Source organism: Acomys russatus, chromosome 7 (assembly GCF_903995435.1).
Source record: "Acomys russatus chromosome 7, mAcoRus1.1, whole genome shotgun sequence".
Taxonomy (NCBI): domain Eukaryota; kingdom Metazoa; phylum Chordata; class Mammalia; order Rodentia; family Muridae; genus Acomys; species Acomys russatus.
The window spans coordinates 52271168-52290381 of NC_067143.1; the positions used below are offsets into that span (position 1 = coordinate 52271168).

Consider the following 19214-nt stretch of genomic DNA (forward strand, 5'->3'; position numbering starts at 1 on the left):
TAAGTAGAAAGGAAGAACTTTGAGAGAGGAGTATTTAAGACAGTGTGGAGAAGAAGGCACTCTTTGGCTTTTAGCTTTTGTCTTTTTCTTCCTGGGCTGTAAGGTGAGCTAGCAGGCCTTTTTTCCTTGGGCTGTCAGCTGAGCCAGCAAGCTTTTGGTTTTCCTTTGGGACAGGAGCTGAGTAGGAAGGTCAGCTGGGTGCTTTTTCTCTGCCTCTCTGAGCTAGCAGGTTTTCACCCCAACATCTGGCTCCTGAGTCTTCACTGGTAAAATCAGATGATATGGGATTTTTCATTTTTTTAACAACAGGATATGGAGAAAGTGGAGTCTGGTGGCAAGTACATCTAATGAACTGTTTCTAGCCAGATCAGCAAAATAAGGACGGCTCCTCAGATGAATAAAGGTTGGGATATATTTATTTTCTTTAAACAAGATCATAAATAACAAAGAAACAAAAATCGGCCCCAGACTGGACCATGCAGCGGACAAGGTAGGAAGCTGTTGGTGGAAAGTGGAGCGGCTACACGTCACTGAAGACAGTCACAGAAAGATGGGCATCAGGGGCTGCCCCTCCCTGCCATGGGAATGTCGTGCCTGGACAGCAGGGGGAGGCCACAGCAAGGACAGGGGATGCTAGTCCATGATGCTTCTACACAGTGACATGGGAAGCACAAGTAGAGTGAGAAGCTGTGGGTCTAGAAGAGGCACGCGAGCACTTGGCACACCTCCAGGAACCAACTAGGAAAATGGTTAAAGTCAATCATTAAAAACAAGTCCACGGGATTTATCCCACGGCTTTGTGCATGGGCTGTGTTTAACCTGGCTGCTCTGTGGCAGATGGGGGCTCATGAGGCCCTGGGAGCAGCCTGGCCTCAGCCCAGGGCAGGTGCCCAGTCATGAAGGAGTGGGACAGTGGGCTCACCCAGATGGGAAGCCATGTGCTTGGACTGGCTGGACCTGGCTTACAGCTGGTTTCTTGGGATACTTGCTATCCACTACCTCTCCCTGAACCTAAGGCTGGACCCCTGGTCACTCTGGATCCTCTAGACTTGGAGCAGTTAAGACTGGGATAAAGGTACCTGACTGGTGTTTTATTTGAAAGGGAAAGATAAGGGCCAGTGTGTGCATTGCCCATCCCCATGAGGTAGGGCAAGACCATGCCAAGAACATCCTCAAGGAATGGAGATCCCTGAGCCTGGGGAGACATATGGACCCAGGTACATTGTCAGATGTCAGGAACAGGGCCAGAGAGCAGCTCTAGAGACTTCGCCCTAGGCAAGGCAGGGAACACAGGAGGGGAGGGGTAGAGCTCGGGATCCCAGATTGCACAGGCCACTGTTGGACACGGGCCCTGGAGAACAATGCTTTTGACAGTATACAGGAAAGGGTTTTACATCTGGGGATGGCCCTCTACAGGGAGCCGGTGTCACGGCTGGGCAGGATGGTGAGGAGGAGACAGCGGCATCACAGTGCGATGTATTTACAACAGAGCTCAATGTAGAGGGAGGAGTGGACGGCAGGTCACTAACAGCCAGGAAACACACTGTCAAGGGTAGAAAGGGAGGGGGGGTACCATTACAAATTGAACCTCCACAAGCTTTTACCCAGCCTACTCCTTTCTCTAGGTTGGACTCCCTAATAACCACCAATGTCCCATCTCTTTACAGTACCACACAGGGCTACACAGGGGTGCTGCCTTCAGTGGATGGCTCCTTTGACCAGACACCAATGGTTAGAAGCCCCAAACACTTTATTCAGAAGTGAAATCTTCATAATTGATGCATAGGGGCCATGGATGGTCAGTTAACAGAGAGGGATGGGTAGCATAAACCTTCACTTTCGTGGTTGGTTCACTGTACCAGGTCCCTGTCATGTTTGATGCCCACCACTCCTGTCACTTTCACCTCCCACTGCCTGACAAGAGTTGTCTAAGGCAGAAGACATTTCTTCTACAAACTTTCTGAGGTAGGGCACAAGTTCCCTGCAAAGCCTCACCAAAATCTGAGAGAAGGCTAACAGGAGTGACACCACATGTGACACACGGGCTCAGAAGCAAGGGCCTCCTCCAGTGCAGAATAGATGCTTGTGAGGTGGCCCAGAGCCACCTAATGTGGGTCTCCATGTCTCTCCTTCGCCATACAGCCCAACTTGGCTTCCTAGTAATACCACAGCTTTCCAGGATGAGGGCTTGCTCGCCCACTCTCCCACTTCTAGACAAGCCATTGTTTCACTTTAGCCTTCTCTGACAAATGGTACCATCTGGAAACACTTTTGATTGGCAAGATTAGGTTTAGGAGGTGCTCCTGGAAGAGAGTGGACAGATGCCAGGGTGCTACTGTGGTACACAGGACACCCCCTGACCCCAGCAGAGAATCACCTCCCCCACAGGTCAGCAGTGCAGGGATTGGAATCCCATCTAGACCACTGCACGACCTCTATGGCCTGCCACACTCTCCTCAGCAGGAGGTAGGACATAAATCTCTGGCAAAGGCGGTTCTCATCCCAGCCTCCTCAGAGAACAGCCACCTCACTGTAGGAGATGAGTGAGGCATGACTCAGTCATAGCTCAGCAAGACCCCACTGACTAGGGCCCCCACATAACCAAGAACACACACTGCAATTTGTGACCCAGCCCAGGCAGGGCTGAGACAGAGATATTCATGCCCTCCAGGTTCTTGAGTTTTGAGGTGGGCCAGCTGGCTAGACTCATGTATCTTGTGTGTACTTACCACTGGAATCCTCCAATGGGCTCTGCAAACCTGTGCCGGATCAGGAAAGTGGCAACAGCTTCAGCGACCTGGAAGAGGAGAGACATTCCAGACCCCGTGAAGGTAAGTGCCGGGCTTAGCACTGGGAGCCCTGGGGCTTGCTGGGCTCACTGGTGCTCTCATGAGCACTGCTGTGTGCCTAGCGTAAGAGCAAAAAGACCGAGACGCAGGGGCTCCTGGCCAGGGATGCATCCAGCGAGGCAAAGAGGAACAAGGACCGGTTACTCACAGAAGGGTTACAAGTACCTTATCTCACAGGAGGAGCCCTATTAATCTATGAGTGTAACTGGAACTTAGGGTGCAGTTTGGCTTTAGGGGTAAAAAAGATCTTAGCTACAGGGGCCTGAGAGGGACCGGGATTAGTGGCTCCTCAGTGCACACATGCAAAGTCAAGACCACAGGTGCTCACCAGGAAGGAGCTTGGGGAGCTGGTGGACTGCGAAGGTGTGTGAGCAGCAGTTGCAGATAAACCCCAGGCCACAGGCTTTTCCTACTTTCTGTGGGACCCACAGTCCTCCCAGTTGTCCTCTTAAGTCACCAGGCAGCAGACTCACCTTGTCAGGAGCGTCCTCATGGACTGCATGGCCACACTGGGGTAAGACCTGCATCTGGAACTTCCCTGGAGAAGAGACAAGCAGGCGACTTCAGGGACAAAAGGCCTCCCCTCACATCTGTACCTCACAGGTCATTGGGCAGCCCAGGAGGCTCTCCCCAGGACACTCTAGACACAGCTACCAAGTCTGACGAGTGCAGCTGAACCCTTTCCCATGTTCCCTTCACTTTTCACTTCTGCCTGTTGTACTTTCCTTCCTAATTTACTTTGGACAGAAAACTCAGCGCCTGTGCTCACAGGAGTCAGTCCAGCAGGAGAGTAAACACAGCACTAATGTAGATGTTGTCCAAGGTGAAAATGGGCACACAGGCTATACAAGTGTGGCCATGGGGCTTCATGGGCCAGCAGGCATCCAGACAAGTTTCTGCACAGAAACAATAGCCCACCCACTTGCAGGAGCAAGGCTTGAAATGGCAATTACTCTTGGCGCATGCAGATTTGTGTGCCCAGGCATGGGGCTGCCCGGGGAAGCAGGGGCCACATGTGGAGCTCTGTAAGCTAGGGTAAGAATGAGGAAATGGGTTATTATAAAACACAGCAGATGAGTACTTAACAATGGGCCAGGCACTGCATGATATGCCCCTCACACTGCCTTACAGCACACTGAAAGCTCATGACTTATAGTAACTTTGGGGGCGGGGGTATTTAGGATTGAAACTAGGGCCAAGCATGCTACTCAAACACTACCACTGAGTTATACTCCAAACCCTAATATGACAATTAATAAAAGCAAACAGCAAATGGGCATATAGCTTTCCTAGTGTGTATTGGTCCAAGGGTTTGGAAACCAAAACTGGGGGAAAAAAAAAAAAAAAGAAAAAAAAAAAGAATGACTAGAGCTGAGCTAGACTGACCTATAGCATGAATGGCAGGTGCTTGCCAGGCACCAAAATACTCTAGTTAAGTGCTAAGTACTTGGGGCAGTGGGTGGGGGTGAGACACACTTTAAAAAACTGGGTGAGACCCAGTTTTTCCATTTAAAATGTAAGAAAGTTGGAGAAGTCTTTGTGGCTCTCATGCCAGCGGCAGCAGTAGTTCTCTCATGCAATAGCAGTTCATGTTTTCAGTGTACTTGTCTACCCACTGCTAAAGCCAATTCTACAGTCACACTGGGTACCCAAACTAGCTACGATTAGGGCAATGTCCTGTGTCACCAATGAAGGAACTGAGGCCATACCACTCATTAAGCCTATTAATGGCCCCCCTTCCTGCATGAGGCCGCCTCTCCCTCAGATTTCTTATATTAACGCATGATTCTTTTTAAAAAAAAGACTTATTTATTATTTATACAGTGTTCTACCTGCATGTAGGCCTGCAGGCCAGAAAAGGGCATCAGATCTCATTATAGATGGTTGCTGGGAATTGAACTCTGGACCTTTGGAAAAGCAGCCAGTGCTCTTAACCTCTGAGCCATCTCTCTGGCCCTAATGCATGTGATTCTAATACAGTAAAAAATGGGTCCTGCTACACCCACTGCTGCTGTGTGGCCCTCGCATTTGTACTTGTGTGTGGTGTTCATACCCATTGTACCGCGTACTCTTTGAGGCCAGCATTGATGAGCTCATTTTACACACGAAGAACATTCCAGCTGATACAGATTACCAGGAAGGCAGCACCCAAGACTCACCAGCACTCTGAAGCTCTCTGCTCCCTCCTCACCATGATGCGCTCTAAGAGATCTTATGCTCACTCACCATCTCAGAGCACCTCCTGTCCTCTGACTGCCCACCACACCCGCAGAGCACCTCCTGCCCTCTGACTGCCCACCCCACCCTCAGAGCATCTCCTGCCCTCTGACTGCCCACCACACCTGCAGAGCATCTCCTGCCCTCTGACTGCCCACCCCACCCGCAGAGCATCTCCTGTCCTCTGACTGCCCACCCCACCCGCAGAGCATCTCCTGCCCTCTGACTGCCCACCATACCTGCAGAAAAGAGAACAGTCTCTGGATGGCTTACCCTGCATCTGGCCTATGGTCAGATCTTTATCCAGTCTATCAACACCTAGAACAAAACAGGAGAATCTGTGAGTAGCTCCCTAGAGGAGGCCTTGTGCGAGAGGTCCACTGGGTAAACCCTGCTGCAGAGCTACAAACACCCCTGCCCTCCCAAGCCTGACACAGTTCTGATTCCATGTTCTCACCAGAAGAAAAATTCTGGGTTGAGATTTCTGGGTAATCATGCTCCTTTTTTTTTTTTTTTTTTGTAAAGAAAGATTTATTTATCTTATTTATGTACTTGACTATTCTGCCTATATGTATATGTGCCTGGCACCTGTAGAGGTGAGAAAAGGGCGTTGGATCCCCTAGAACTGGCATTACAGATGGCTGTGAGCCACCATGTAGGGAGTAGGAACCAACCTCAGGTTCTCTGGAAGAATAACAAATATTATTAACTGCTAAGCCATCTCTCCAGCACCAATCATGCTTATTTAAAGATATTTACATGAAAACAAAATTTTACTGTCTAAACACAGTATTAAGAATGCTCTAATAGTTGGTTTTGGTTAGGTCACCACCGTGCCACACTGGAGGGCGTCTGCACCCTGCTAGGTTTAGGTCTGCATATGGAGGAGGCTAGAGGGTGCTTCTCCAGTTTAGAAGCTGCCACCTGTTTGGTTTGTATTAACAGTTCTAATGAGGTCACATCTAGATGACAAAATCCTCACACTTCTATGGAATGAACTGTCCCCCACAATTCATGCTGAAGCCCTAACCCCCAGTGTATTTGAAGATGGGGGTCTACAAAACGGTAAAATGAGGTTGTAAGTAGGTGTCTCTGACCCAGTAAGAATGTTGTCCTTGCAAAAGACACCAGAAAACGGTCTTGCTTTCTCTTGGCCATGTGATAGCACAGAGAGAAGGTCTGTGAACAGGGAGAGAACGCTGAGAACTCTGATCTTACACTTTGAGCCCCAGACTGTGAGAAAACAGGGTTCAGTTCTTTAAGTCAACCAAATCTATGGTATTTGATTATTCCAGCCAAGGAAACACACACACACACACACACACACACACACACACACACACACACACACACACACACACACACACACACACACACACTTACCAGCCAAGAGCAGCAGTTTAGGAATAGGACAACTAAGAAAGAGATTGGATAAGCCCCGAAACCAGCCATCCCAGTACTTTTCTGTTTTTGCCAGTTCAATTCTCCAGGTGTACGGATGGTCCTTCTTGGTCTGCAGGAACAAGAGCAAGGAGAGTGTGAGGGCAGAGACAGGTTTGTGGGAGGAGAGTGTGAGGGCAGGCCTGGGGAGCAGGGCAGAGACAGGTCTGTGGGAAGAGAGTGTGAGGGAAGGCCTGGGGCAGCAGGGCAGAGACAGGTCTGTGGGAAGAGAGTGTGAGGGAAGGCCTGGGGCAGCAGGGCAGAGACAGGTCTGTGGGAGGAGAGTGTGAGGGCAGGCCTGGGGCAGCAGGGCAGAGACAGGTCTGTGGGAGGAAAGGGGAGCTACACTGTTGAGCACCCACTACGGCCCAGACAGCTCATTGTACCTTTAACCCTCCTAACAGTGCTGCAGGCTGCTGTAACTTCTGTTTTTGAATAATCTGAAGTTTTCTTTTCCACTGCTATTTGCTTTCTCCTGGCTTCCATGAGCTTCCTGCCTCAACCACCTAAATGGCTGGTACACAGACATGGTCCAATAGACCCAACAACTTCTATTACTTTTTGCAGATTCAGGGTACTTTCTTCAGGTCACAAAGGCAGTTAATTATTGAGCGAAGATGGAAGTTTCCTTCCAGTAACATATCAGCAAAAGAACACGCGCAAAGATCACACTGAAGTAAAACAAAACAGCCCTCTCCCAAAACACCTAAGAGAAAGAAAGAGCACAAACTGCCATTCAAGTTCAAGTTTCTATCAGAAAAATGTGACAGGAAAGAACAAGCTGATTTGTGGTAGAGTATATTTTTCTCACTTTTGGATTTTTTATGATGGTGACTAGTAACATGTGACAGATATAACAAGTGCCAACACCTGTCCTCTCTGGACTACTGGATGGTGAATGAGCACGCAGTGGGCTATCAAGCCCCATACTTCCCTGCATCGTGGACACAGGTCAAATACTGTAACTGAGGAGATGCTATATCAAGTGTAACATAAAACTCTAGCTGGGTCTTGAGGAAGCCCTAGTCCCAGTTTTCTGAGAGAGCGCCAGATAGATTTCCAAAGTGGTTGTACTAGTTTGCATTCCCACCAGCAATGAAGGAGTGTTCTCTCCCCACATCCTCGCCAGCATGTGGTGTCACTTGAATTTTTGATCTTAGCCATTCTGATGGGTGTAAGAGTCATTTTGATTTACATTTCTCTGATGACTAAAGATGTTGAGCATTTCTTTTAAGTGTTTCTCAGCCATTCAATATTCTTCTGTTGAGAAGTCTCTGTTTAGCTCTGACCCCCATTTCTCAATTGGGTTACTTGGTTTGGTGGTGTTTAATTTCTTGAGTTCTTAATATAGTTTGGATATTAGACCTTTGTTAGATGAAGGGTTGAAGATCTTTTCCCAGTCTGTAGGCTGTCGCTTTGTTCTGTTGACAGTGTCTCCTGCCTTACAGAAGCTTCTCAGCCTCATAAGGTCCCATTTATTAATTGTTGACCTTAAGGCCTGGGCTGTTGGTGTTCTGTTTAGGAAGTTGTCTCCTGTGTCAATGTGTTCCAGGCTCTTCCCCACTTTTTCTTCTAACCAATTTAGTGTCTCTCGTTTTATGTTGAGGTCTTTAATCCACTTGGACTTGAGTTTTGTGCATAGTGACAAATATGGGTCTAATTGCATTTTTCTACATGTAGACATCCCGTTAGACTAGCACCATCTGTTGAAGATGCTATCCTTTTTCCATTGAATAGATTTGGCTTCTTTGTCAAAAATCAAGTAACCAAATGTGTGTGGTTTCATTTCTGGGTCTTCAATTCGATTCCATTGATCCGCCAACCTATTGCTGTGCCAGTACCATGCTGTTTTAATTACTATTGCTCTATAATACAGGTTGAGATAGGGTATGGATATTCCTCCTTGGAATACACCCAGAAGAAGCTCCATCACACAACAGGGACATATGCTCTACCATGCTCATAGCAGCCTTATTCACAATAGCCAGAACATGGAAACAGCCTAAGTGTCCCTCAGTAGAAGATTGGATAAAGAAACTGTGGTACATTTATACTATGGAATACTACTCAGCTATTAAAAACAAGGAATTTCCTAAATTTGTAGACAAATGGATTGAACTAGAAATGATCTTAATGAGTGAGTTAACTCAGAAGCAGAAAGAGTCAAATGGTATATACTCACTTATATCTGGACACTAGGCAAGGGGCATGTCCCATGAAAGTCTTTACTTACCAGGAAAGTGGGACAGAGGGGAGGGCATCCTATTGGGACTTTAGGCGAGAGAAGCATGGGAGAATGGGGAAATGGAAGGATCCAGAGGGTCCTAGAACCCTACAGGAAGAACATTATGATGGGCGGATCTGGTCCCAGGGGTCCTGCTCAAACTATGGCACCAGCCAAGGACTATACGTGCAGATCTAACCAATGGACAGGACATTCTCCACAGTTGAGTGGAGAGTGGAGACTGACTTTCACATGAACTCTGGTGTCATATATTTGACCACGTCCCCTTGATGTGGAGGCCTGGTGGCACTCAGAGGAAGGATAGCAGGCTACAAAGAAGAGACTTGATACCCTATGAGCATATACAGGGGGAGGAGGTCCTCGTCAGTCACAGTCATAGGGGAGGGGAGTAGGGGGAAAGCAGGAGGGAGGGAGGGAGGAATGGGAGGATACAAGGGATGGGCTAACTACTGAGATGTAACATGAATGAAAAAAAAAAAAAAAAAAACTAAAACAAAAAGCTCTAGCTGTGGACATGAGCTAGCACAGCATGCTGAACATCAGTGCGTGAGTAAGATGTCCACATTACCAAAGTGACCCATAGAGCCAGTGACATCCCCATGGAATCTAAATGGTATTTTTGAAGCTATTTTAATGATCCTAAATTTGTCTAAGACTACATAGGATGCTGAATATCTAGCCAACTTTGCATAAGAGGAAGGAAACTGGAGAACCCATATTTCTTGATTTCAAAACCATTACAAGCTGCAGTAATTAAAAGTTTGGGACTTAGAGATATAGTTTAGAGGCAGAGGGTTAGCATGTGTGAGGCCTTCAGCACTACAGAAACAAGAACATTAAATTCTGTCATTAAAGGCAGACAAAGGAAGCAGAGGCCCTAGAAGTGGCCACTGAGATACATGGACAAATGAACTCCGCTAAGAGAATCAAGAGCATGGGTGGGGACACACAGCCTCTTTTACAGTGCTGAGAAAAACAAATACAGAGTCATGCAGAACAATAAGCAATGAAAAGATGTCCAACAGCAACAGGCAATAAACATGCAAACACAAGCTTTGTGTGATAGCTGCTTATAGTCCCAACACTGTGGAGCTGAGACAGGAGAGCTGCTAGTTTGAGAGTAGCTTGGACTAAACACTAATACTCTTATCTTATGCTCGCTTTACAAGGTGTTTTGAAGCCCAAACAGCTGAGGCATTATTTATATATTTGTTAATTCTAAATAAACATAAAATTCTGATCAGTGATCTTAAGGATGGCAGTAAGATCATCATTAAATAAAAAATCTTTTAAAAAATGTGCTTTTCTTGCTAACAGCAGCATCCCCAAAGGCAAGGGCGCATGTGGCACACTACCTGCTGTCAAGAAAGACGCTTACAGCGGGTGGTGGTGGCGCACGCCTTTAATCCCAGCACTTGGAAGGCAGAGGCAGGCAGGTCTCCATGAGTTTGAGGCCAGCCTGGACTACAGAGCAAGTTCCAGGACAGCCAGAGCTGTTAGAGAGAAACCCTGCCTCGAAAACCCAAAAAAATCAAAAAACAAAAAGCAAACAAAAAAAAAAAAAAAAAAAAAAAGGGAGGGGGGGGAGAAAGAAAGATGCTTACAATATGCCCTAGCAAGTCACTAACCCACCTGCAAAGCAGCACTTCCCATCACTAGGCTCAAACAAATGAATCCACCAAAACTCACTATTACACATACGTGAACTGAACATAATTTGTTTGCTTGGGAAATGATTTCTATTTAGTTAGAAGACAACAGGAGGCAGCACTGACAGCCAGGCATCGCCAGGCGTCCACAGCACCTTTAAGTGTGGCTCAGTTAGGACTTAACACACAAAACTTCAAAAAATGTTACATTGTTATAGTGTCACTGTAAGACCACAAGGCAGATGGACTGATAGACACTAAAGTCAGAAGGCTTGTTCCAAGGGATAAGCATTGGAAGACAGGAAGAACAGTCAGTCATAGGAAACAGGTAGGAAATGAGACTTTTTTCCCCCTAAGAGGAACAAATTTACAGAAGTGAGGACTGGTGAGAGAGTCTGAGGGGAACACACAGTAAGTTCGCTGTTCTCACTGGTGAGCACCATGTTTGCACCCTCCATCTCACACCTTACCATGTGTCTCTGCCTCCTAAAATACCTAATTTTACAAAAACAATGTTATCTGTTCCCCCTACCCACTCCTCTTTCCAAGGATGAGACCCTCACTCACTTCCATGTCATCTTCCTTTTTCCTCTTGTTTACTGATTCACTTCCTTCTTCATCTTCTTCTTCTTCCTCTATGATTCCTTCTACTATGGATTTGGAACCTTCTGGACTTGTAATTCCTTCACACCTAGATTGAAAAAAAGTATGTTCATGAATGTCTTATAGATTCCTTTTAGAGAAAACTTGATTGAAAAAGTATACTGCCCCTGCCCCCAGAAGCATGGTAGTGTGGCTGCTGTGTCACAGTAAGTGACAGAGAGGAGAGAGGCTATGTCTACGCTCAGTGCTCTGACCTATGAGCAGCGGAATAATTAGTAGTGTAACATTTCCTGAAAAAAAGCGAGCCTGAGTCGACCACCAGCGCCAGGGGTCCAGCGCCAGGGGTCTAGGACATGGAACTAGCCTAAGACCACCACCAGTCCCTAGAGGCACTGGTCCCGATGGCTCCCAGGACCGGAAGCAAGCCTGAGACTAGAAGAACCCTCCCTGGGGTTGGGGGCCTTGGGGCGCAATGAGCCCCTGAGACAGCTGACCACCTCCCTGGGGCCACTGTGGCAGGCAGGTGGGGAGCGAGCCTGTGAAACCAGCCTGAGACAACCACCAGTCAGCACAACGCAGGCCTTTGGGGACAGACCATGCCCAAGTTGACCCCTGTCCAGCACCATAATACACAAGCGGAACACAGCATTCCAGAGATGACCCCAGACACTCAGAGACACTGGGCGCTACTAAGAGGGGCAAGTAAGTGGTGGAGAAATGGAAGAGAAAGAGAAACAGAAGGGGGCCGGGTGGTGGTGGTGCTCGCCTTTAATCCCAGCACTCGGAGGCAGAGGCAGGTGGATCACTGTGAGTTCGAGGTCAGCCTGGTCTACAAAGTGAGTCCAGGACAGGCAAGGCTACACAGAGAAACCCGGTCTCAAAAAAACAAAACAAAACAAAACAAAAAAACAAACAACAACAACAAAAAACTAAAGAGAGAGAGAGAGAGAGAGAGAGAGAGAGAGAGAGAATCAGAAGCATGTGAGCACAGTGAAGAGACGCAGAACTGGAGACTTGAGGGTGCTGAGCAGCAGCCTGACATGATGCCACCTGGGACCATGGCGGGGTCTTGGCCTGTGCTGCTGCTGCCTGGGGCTACGTCTGAGTCTGTTACCACCAAAGGCCAGGAGGATGTCCCTGGTGTGGGCTGCTTCACATGCTCTACCACCACCTTGGACCACACTGGACGGAAAGCACACATGTTGCTGTCTGAGGGCTGTGCAGAATTGGCCTCACTTGGGCATTGTAGGAGAGCTGACCCTGGGGATATGAGCGCAGGAGAGCCCGCTGGGGCTGACCAGCTCAGACGCCTCTCAGGCCCAGATCCAGGGATTTGAATTGGCCCACTCCAACATCTACGCCATTGATGCACTGCTGGGGTGTATGAAGGGGCCAGTCCCATGGATCCCAAATGACAGGATCTCCATGACACAGGGCAACAGCAAGATATCTGAGAGGAGTCCAGTGAGGCCCCAGTGTCTATACAGTAGCAGAAGCCAGACTAAGTCATTGCAAGGAACATTTGTTCGTTGCAAAAAAGCTGTTTGGGCAAAAGGGGCACACGTGACACACTACAGCGTCTACAACTAGATGTGTTTTTTTTCTCTGTTGAGGCGGGAGGTTGCCAGGGCAGGTAAAAGGGGAGGGGAGATGAGTTGGATTGGGGTGCACGACATGAAACTCACAAAGAACCAATAAAAGTTAAAAAATAAATAAATAAAGTGTACTGACAGGTGTCAATGTGAGCCTGAAGGTAGCTGGAACAGGGTTTGCTCTGCACGATAGAGACAATTTATTTTGCTATTTTGCCTTTGAGAGAGCTTGACAAGGGGGAAGAGAGAATAAGAAAGGGAGGGAGAGAGGGGCAGGGAGGTCTGAGAGGTGACTCTCTTTCCCGGCCACTGTCCAGCTGTGACTTTCTTTAACAGATAAAGCAGTAGGTTTTCCCACAGGCCTAGCATAAAACGGACTCCAGGGGCTTTGTACACTTTTTGTTTTAGTATCTTTGTCTTTTCTTTTCTAGTTTTCCTGTTTTGGTTGTAGTTTTTTGTTGTTTTTCCTTTTTGGAGAGAGAAAGAAGATAAAGTTGGGTGAGCAGAGAGGTAAGAAGATCTGGGAGGAGTCAGGGAGGAGAAAGAATATGATCAGATACACTCTCTAAAAATGTTTTTAAAAATACGGTTTTTTTAATTGATGAGAGAGTAACAGATTTTTATAAACAGCAACTTTTCCTTTTTTAGCACTAAAACATGGTAAAGTGTCTTCACAATGTTAATCACAGGCCTACTAAACTTGAGATATCAAGTTTTACATTAAGTATACAAAACAAATGTTTTAAAAATCATTATAACAAAACATTGTGTGCTTTGAAGTGCAAAGCCCATGGATAAGAAAGCTCACGGCAGTGTCACTGGGATTAAAAGGGGCAGACAGGCTGCACGCAGCAGCCACACGCACGCCAGATGGATGGATGGCGGAGTGCGGAAGTGCACTTGCCACAGATGGTTGACAACCTGAACTCCATCCCAGGAGCCCAGGCAGAGACGGAAGGAGAGAAGAAGCCTGAGCTGCCCTGTGACCTCCACATTGCCACTGCAGAATGAAAATGACCTTCCCACCACACACACGACTAAGCATTTTGTGAAAAAACATGACTTGAAATGAAATTTATGCAGCTTCCTCACAAATATATACTATTATAAATATTTCAAATCAAATATACTATATTGTGCTTTACTGTTCACATGCATCAGATTTCAAAATATCAGGCATCAAAAGTGGGCAAGCTCACATCTGCACCAAATGGTCGCAGTCTCTTTCCCTAATAGTACTACTGAAATGATTACCTTCTGTAGGCATGGGATCCACATCACAGGCTTGAAATCAAACACACCACCGTTTAGATCTCAGTCTATCCTCTACTAGTTGTGTGGTCTCCCCAAAGTAATTTACTTCTCTGAATTTCCTTTTTCTCACTCATAAGACAACACCGATTATAATGGAAGAATTTTCTTGATGAATCTAGATTGTGAGAAATTCTACGTGGCCAACAAGTTTCCTCAAAAATCCACACAGCGGTGGAGAGAGGAGGGAGAGAGAAAAACCTGTGTGTTCAAACACTTAAGAGGGGTATCAGCAGACTGCTCACGCATCTGTCTGTACCTTAGTTTAATTTTTACTTTTAACTTTGAGTTAAACAGCAGGGCAACTAAAGCTAACAATAATGTAGCACATATTTCAAAAAAGCCAGGAAAGAAGATTTTGAGTGATTTTATCAGGAAATCAACTTTCAAGGTGATAGACATGCTAATTACCCCGAATCAAATATTATAAAGCATATGTTAAAATATTTATTATACTATACCCATGTATACATACACAATTATTATCTGTAAATTCAAAAATTTAGAAAATTTTGAGATAATAAGAAATATTACTGCTTATATTAACTAATGCTATTAGATTCTGGTTTTTAGATGTGATAGCATTATTATTATGTTTAATCTTTTCTTCCAGAGCATAAAGAATTCTTACAGAAGTAATCAGAGTTGGGCAGAGTTTGATTTAAGATATCTGTGCCTAGAGGAAGTAAATGGACATGCAGACTAAACAAGACTGGCCGCTGGCTAAAGCATTCCAAGTGGGCGCTGGTAACTAGAGTCCCTAAGATGCAGTTTTTCAGGAAGTCCAGATCTTATAAACACAACTGTGCATATTGAACATGCTGCACAGTCCCGCACTCCTGTCTGGTCTAGAGGACAATATTTCCTCAATTAACATTTATTTTGTGGTACACAAAGGACTCCTATAACTCCATCAGGAAAGATCAATTCGGTTAAATATCTTTAGCTCAGCCTTTGACTCTGGCTTTCACTCTAGCTCTGGCCAAATTTTCATACCTGTATTTCCTAGCTACTGGGTTTGGCTCAGTGACACCATAGCAGCTAACACAGGAACACTAGAGTAGACAGTTTAGATGTTTACTCACCAGATACTATCAGGCTTTGGGGTTTCTAAAAACAAAACAAAACAAAACAAAAACTAGGGGAAATGGCTCCATGGCTAACCTAACAGAACTCACCTGTAAGTTTATCTAAAATAATAAAAGCATTTAATAGTATGGAAGACTAAGTATAGGAACAAAGGAACATTCCAACTTCTCCTGTCTTTCATCCTCTAACCAGACAAAGAGATAAAAGACCTACTGTTTGACTTGGCCGACCATGGAGACACGGGCAGACTCTAGGTTTCGAATCTGGCCACTCTTCACACTAGGCAGGAAAAATGAGAAAGGAGAGAGGTTACTCCACATTCGTCTCAGCAAACAGCAGGGAGGAAAGAGTAATCTTGTAGATCTGCAGGAGCTAACAAACAGCTGCAGTCATCATGTGCTACTGTGCAGACACCTGCCACTCTTCACCTGGCTATTAGAAGCATAAAGAACCCACTGCATTTCAGAGGGTGCTGTGTGCCAGGACGCACCGACAACACTGATACAATAGAGCAAGGAACAGAGGAAGTGCTTTATTTCCAATGAGGAAGCTAAATAGTCTGCCCAAAGTTCTGTACACCAGGGACTGAACGTGAGGTGAGCACAAAGGAGAGCACAGCAGAACACTGTGCAGACGGCTCTCTGTGAAGCTGCAGGCTCCGTGGAATGAGTCGGCAGAAGGAAGGCTTCTCAGAAGTGAGTGCAAGAAACACAGGGGGACAATGACAGGGCAGGGCTGGCAGCAGAGGCCAGCTTCCAAGGCCGTGTATGCTGCTTTAGTGGGAATGGGTGCCCAAAGCTCATTCCCTAGGAACTAGATTCTCACTGAGCAGTAAAGAGACGGGGCCTTTAAGACCAGGTTAGGCTCTTCTTTCTAAGATCTTTATTGCAAAAGGAATCTGCTGGGCTGGATGGATAGCTCAGCGATTAAATAATGCTTCCTGCTCTTCCAAGGGACCAGAGCACTGATGGTCCTAGTCCCCATGTCAGGCAGCTTACAACCATGTTTAATTCCATCTCCAGGGGATGTGATTCCCTCTCTGGCCTCTGTGGGTACCCACACACAATTCTTTATTGGCAATTGTGTATCTGTGATACAAATATATACAGACAAAAGAGGTGGTTTGCCATGAAGTAAGTTTGAGGCTGAAGAGATGGCTCAGTGAGCACTGGTGCATTATCCTAAGACTTATCTTCTGCAGAGAGCAGCAGTGTTCCACTCAACTTTGAATCCCCATCCTGTAGCACAAAGTACACTTCATATAGACTTATAATTCTAGAGATCAGACCCTCCACCTGCCCTGTTCATTCAAAAACAGAACCTTCACCTGATGTTTTGTCATCATTTTATGTGAAACACAGAAAGTGACTCTAGAACCATAAAGCCTCAGAGGAGGACGTGGCCTTGGAGACCTACTGGTCGAAGCTCTCATCATCAGGTCAAAACCAGCTGGACAGCAGGTGACCGGTAATTACTAATGTCTTAGGAGATGCTATATTAGGAAGGCACACTTTACAGATGACTGAGGCAACTATGAAACATTTAATATTCTGCTTTAAAATACTTCCCTACATACTATCACAGAAGGCTTAGAAAGTCACCTGTTTGTCTTAGTGACTTGAGCTGATTAAAAAATAGAGAAAGGAAGAAAAAAGGGGGGGGGAGCAGGCTATCACATAACATTTAAAATTAAGACAGCTTAGATTTGTGAGTTACCTCCATTCAATAGCATTTTCCAGAGACTTGAAGGTTTTAGGACGACCACGCAAGAAATTCTGCATGCTATTAAGTGCATCCATGGCCGTACCTGATATTAAACCAAAAAATTTAACCACATCAATAAACGTCTTTGTTTTTTTATTTTGCAAGTTCTACTAAATACTTACTTTCCTTTTTAGGTTACATGCAAAATCCTGGTCTCATCACGTTCCTGTCACACTTTATCCTCAATCGCTCTGACGACGCCTTTCCTGCTCCACTCCAGCTGGTCCTCCTTCTTCCCCAGTCAAGTGGCCTCTCTCGCTCTCCTATCATGTACGCTCTATTACCCTCTCCCCACACCTCAGACACCTTCCTCTTCTCTCATGATCTCTCTCCCTCCCACCTCTCTCTCTCCTCTCTTCTCTTCTCTTCTCTTTCCCCCCCTCACACACACACATGAATTTAGTTTCCACATATGAGAGAAAACATGCTCTATTTCTCAGAGTCTGACTTATTTTGCCTAACAGTGATTTGCAGTTGCATCTATTTTCCTGCAGATGTCGTGACTTCATTTTTCTTATGGCTGCATAAAATTTCATTGCACATTATGCACCACATTTTCTTATTGACTCACCTATCTTGGACGGCTAGGCTAGTTCCATTTCCTGGCTGTTGAGAACACAGTAGCTATAAACATAGATGTGTCTCTGGTATTCTGACTTAGTGTCTTTCAGGTATACATGCAAAAAAGGTAGCACTTGGTCATATGGTAGTTCTATTTTCAATTTTTGAGGAACTCTTGTAGTAAGAATTTTGGTTTCTTAAAAAACACAGTTCTGTTATGTTAATTAATCCCAGGTGTGGGATATAGGGCCACTTCAGATTGTCCACAGCAGCTAACTGTAATGTGTCTCACACTCTGGCAGGGGCATGATTTTTGTCAGCTGAGTTCTGGGAACTCTTGAGAAAGTACAAATGCAAAAGCCTGAGAGGGCCTGCGGCGGCTGCTGCTCCCCCTGCTGTTGTTGGTTCCTGTTGTTGTCACTTTGTTATTGCTGGCTTGTGGATATTCTGATGAAGTTATCTCCCATGCTCTTGGAGTCTTAGGGTTTGCCTCTGCCTGTATCATCAACTTCCTCATCCTCCTCTTCACATTCACAGTGACGGCACCCATTACCCAGGAAGAATCCTCCTCAAAAGGCTCATGCACTAAAGGCTTGGCCCTCGGCAGGCCACACTGTCGAAAGGTGATTGGATAATGAACACATTAACTTAATCGACAGATTGATCCATTGTTGAATGTGTACTGAGTGGGCTGCTTGGAGGCAGGGCCCAGGTAGAGGAAGCAGGTAACTGGGGACAAGCCCTGAGAGTACAGTTTGTTCCCTGTTTCCCTCTTTCTAATGTTCTGACTCAGCACATCCTAAAAGCAATGGACCAGCTAGCCATGGACCAAAACCTCTGTGGGCCAAAATGAATCTGTCCTCCTTTAATTGCTGATCTCAGATATTTTGTCACAGTGGCAAAACTGTCACACCAAGTCAATGCTCAGTGATGCTTGGGTAAAGATAAAGATGCAGTTTAAGAACATTCTGAAGATTAACACACGCCAGCTTCCAATATGGCTCTCAGCAACTCTTGACCGTTGGTACTCACTCTGTGTGGCACACACTAATAAATTCAGCTAGCCTGTACAAACAGCACTGAGATTCTCAGGCTAAGTCAGAAAATAAAAAGCAGTTTCTTTTTAAAGTGGTTAAATAAATCAGACATACATGTAATTAGAAATCTAATACAGCCATAAAAAGGTGTTGATGAACAGTTCCTGGTAACATGAAAGATGATTGTATAATTCCATAAAGATACAAAGACAGAGAAGCATACTTAGGGATGAGTGAAACTGAGAATAAACTAAAGCCAAGGTAATGGTATACCAGGGATGTCTCCTAAAGATTACTGCGTCTGGTTTGCTCAGTACAGAGAAAACTTACCTTCCACAACATCAATCATGCAGAGGCCTAACAGGCTTGGCACCAGGTTAGCGGATGCTGTGTGCACGGCAATGGCACCGCCCATGCTGTGCCCGATCAGCATGACGGGAGGCGGGAGGTCTCCATACATGGCTTCAACCACATTGCCAACATCTCTGAAAAGAGGAAGAAATCTGAGAGTGCTGGAGAAAGACACCAAAAATCATTTGCTTTCTAAGTTCCTTCTTTGGAGCTGTAACTAAGAGCTATGGGAAACAGTAAAGACTTACAGGGCTGCCCTACAAACACACCTATGTGAACCTGCTTACGTGGTCCACACACCTACTCCTCCAGATAAGTGGCAGATTAAGGACTAAGAATCCTGAATTTCTGATCTTTTCTTAAATCTCCCTCTTACCACCTTACACATGCAGCACAACCACATAAACACAAAGCTGTACACTTATCTTAAGCTTGGCATTCTGAAGAAATACCTTACTCAGTCTGTTTTCCCAAGTATAATACAATGAAGTTTAGGGTAATAAGAT

General features: G+C 45.9%; 1 protein-coding gene and 1 pseudogene across 1 annotated transcript in view; one reads left to right on the forward strand and one right to left on the reverse strand.

The window, feature by feature from the left end:
* Positions 1–398: 398 nt before the first annotated feature.
* Ppme1 (protein phosphatase methylesterase 1) overlaps positions 399–19214 on the reverse strand; it is a 48567-nt gene continuing 29751 nt past the window's right edge. The window contains exons 6-14 of the mRNA XM_051149039.1: positions 18688–18842; positions 16712–16802; positions 15209–15274; positions 10968–11091; positions 6450–6579; positions 5340–5384; positions 3323–3387; positions 2730–2797; positions 399–1543 (exon numbers count right to left, since the gene is read on the reverse strand). Of these exons, the coding sequence (XP_051004996.1) occupies positions 1525–1543; positions 2730–2797; positions 3323–3387; positions 5340–5384; positions 6450–6579; positions 10968–11091; positions 15209–15274; positions 16712–16802; positions 18688–18842 (763 nt within the window). The 3' untranslated portion in view covers positions 399–1524. The remainder of the gene's footprint in view (positions 1544–2729; positions 2798–3322; positions 3388–5339; positions 5385–6449; positions 6580–10967; positions 11092–15208; positions 15275–16711; positions 16803–18687; positions 18843–19214) is intronic.
* Positions 11170–11291, forward strand: LOC127192515 (uncharacterized; annotated as a pseudogene).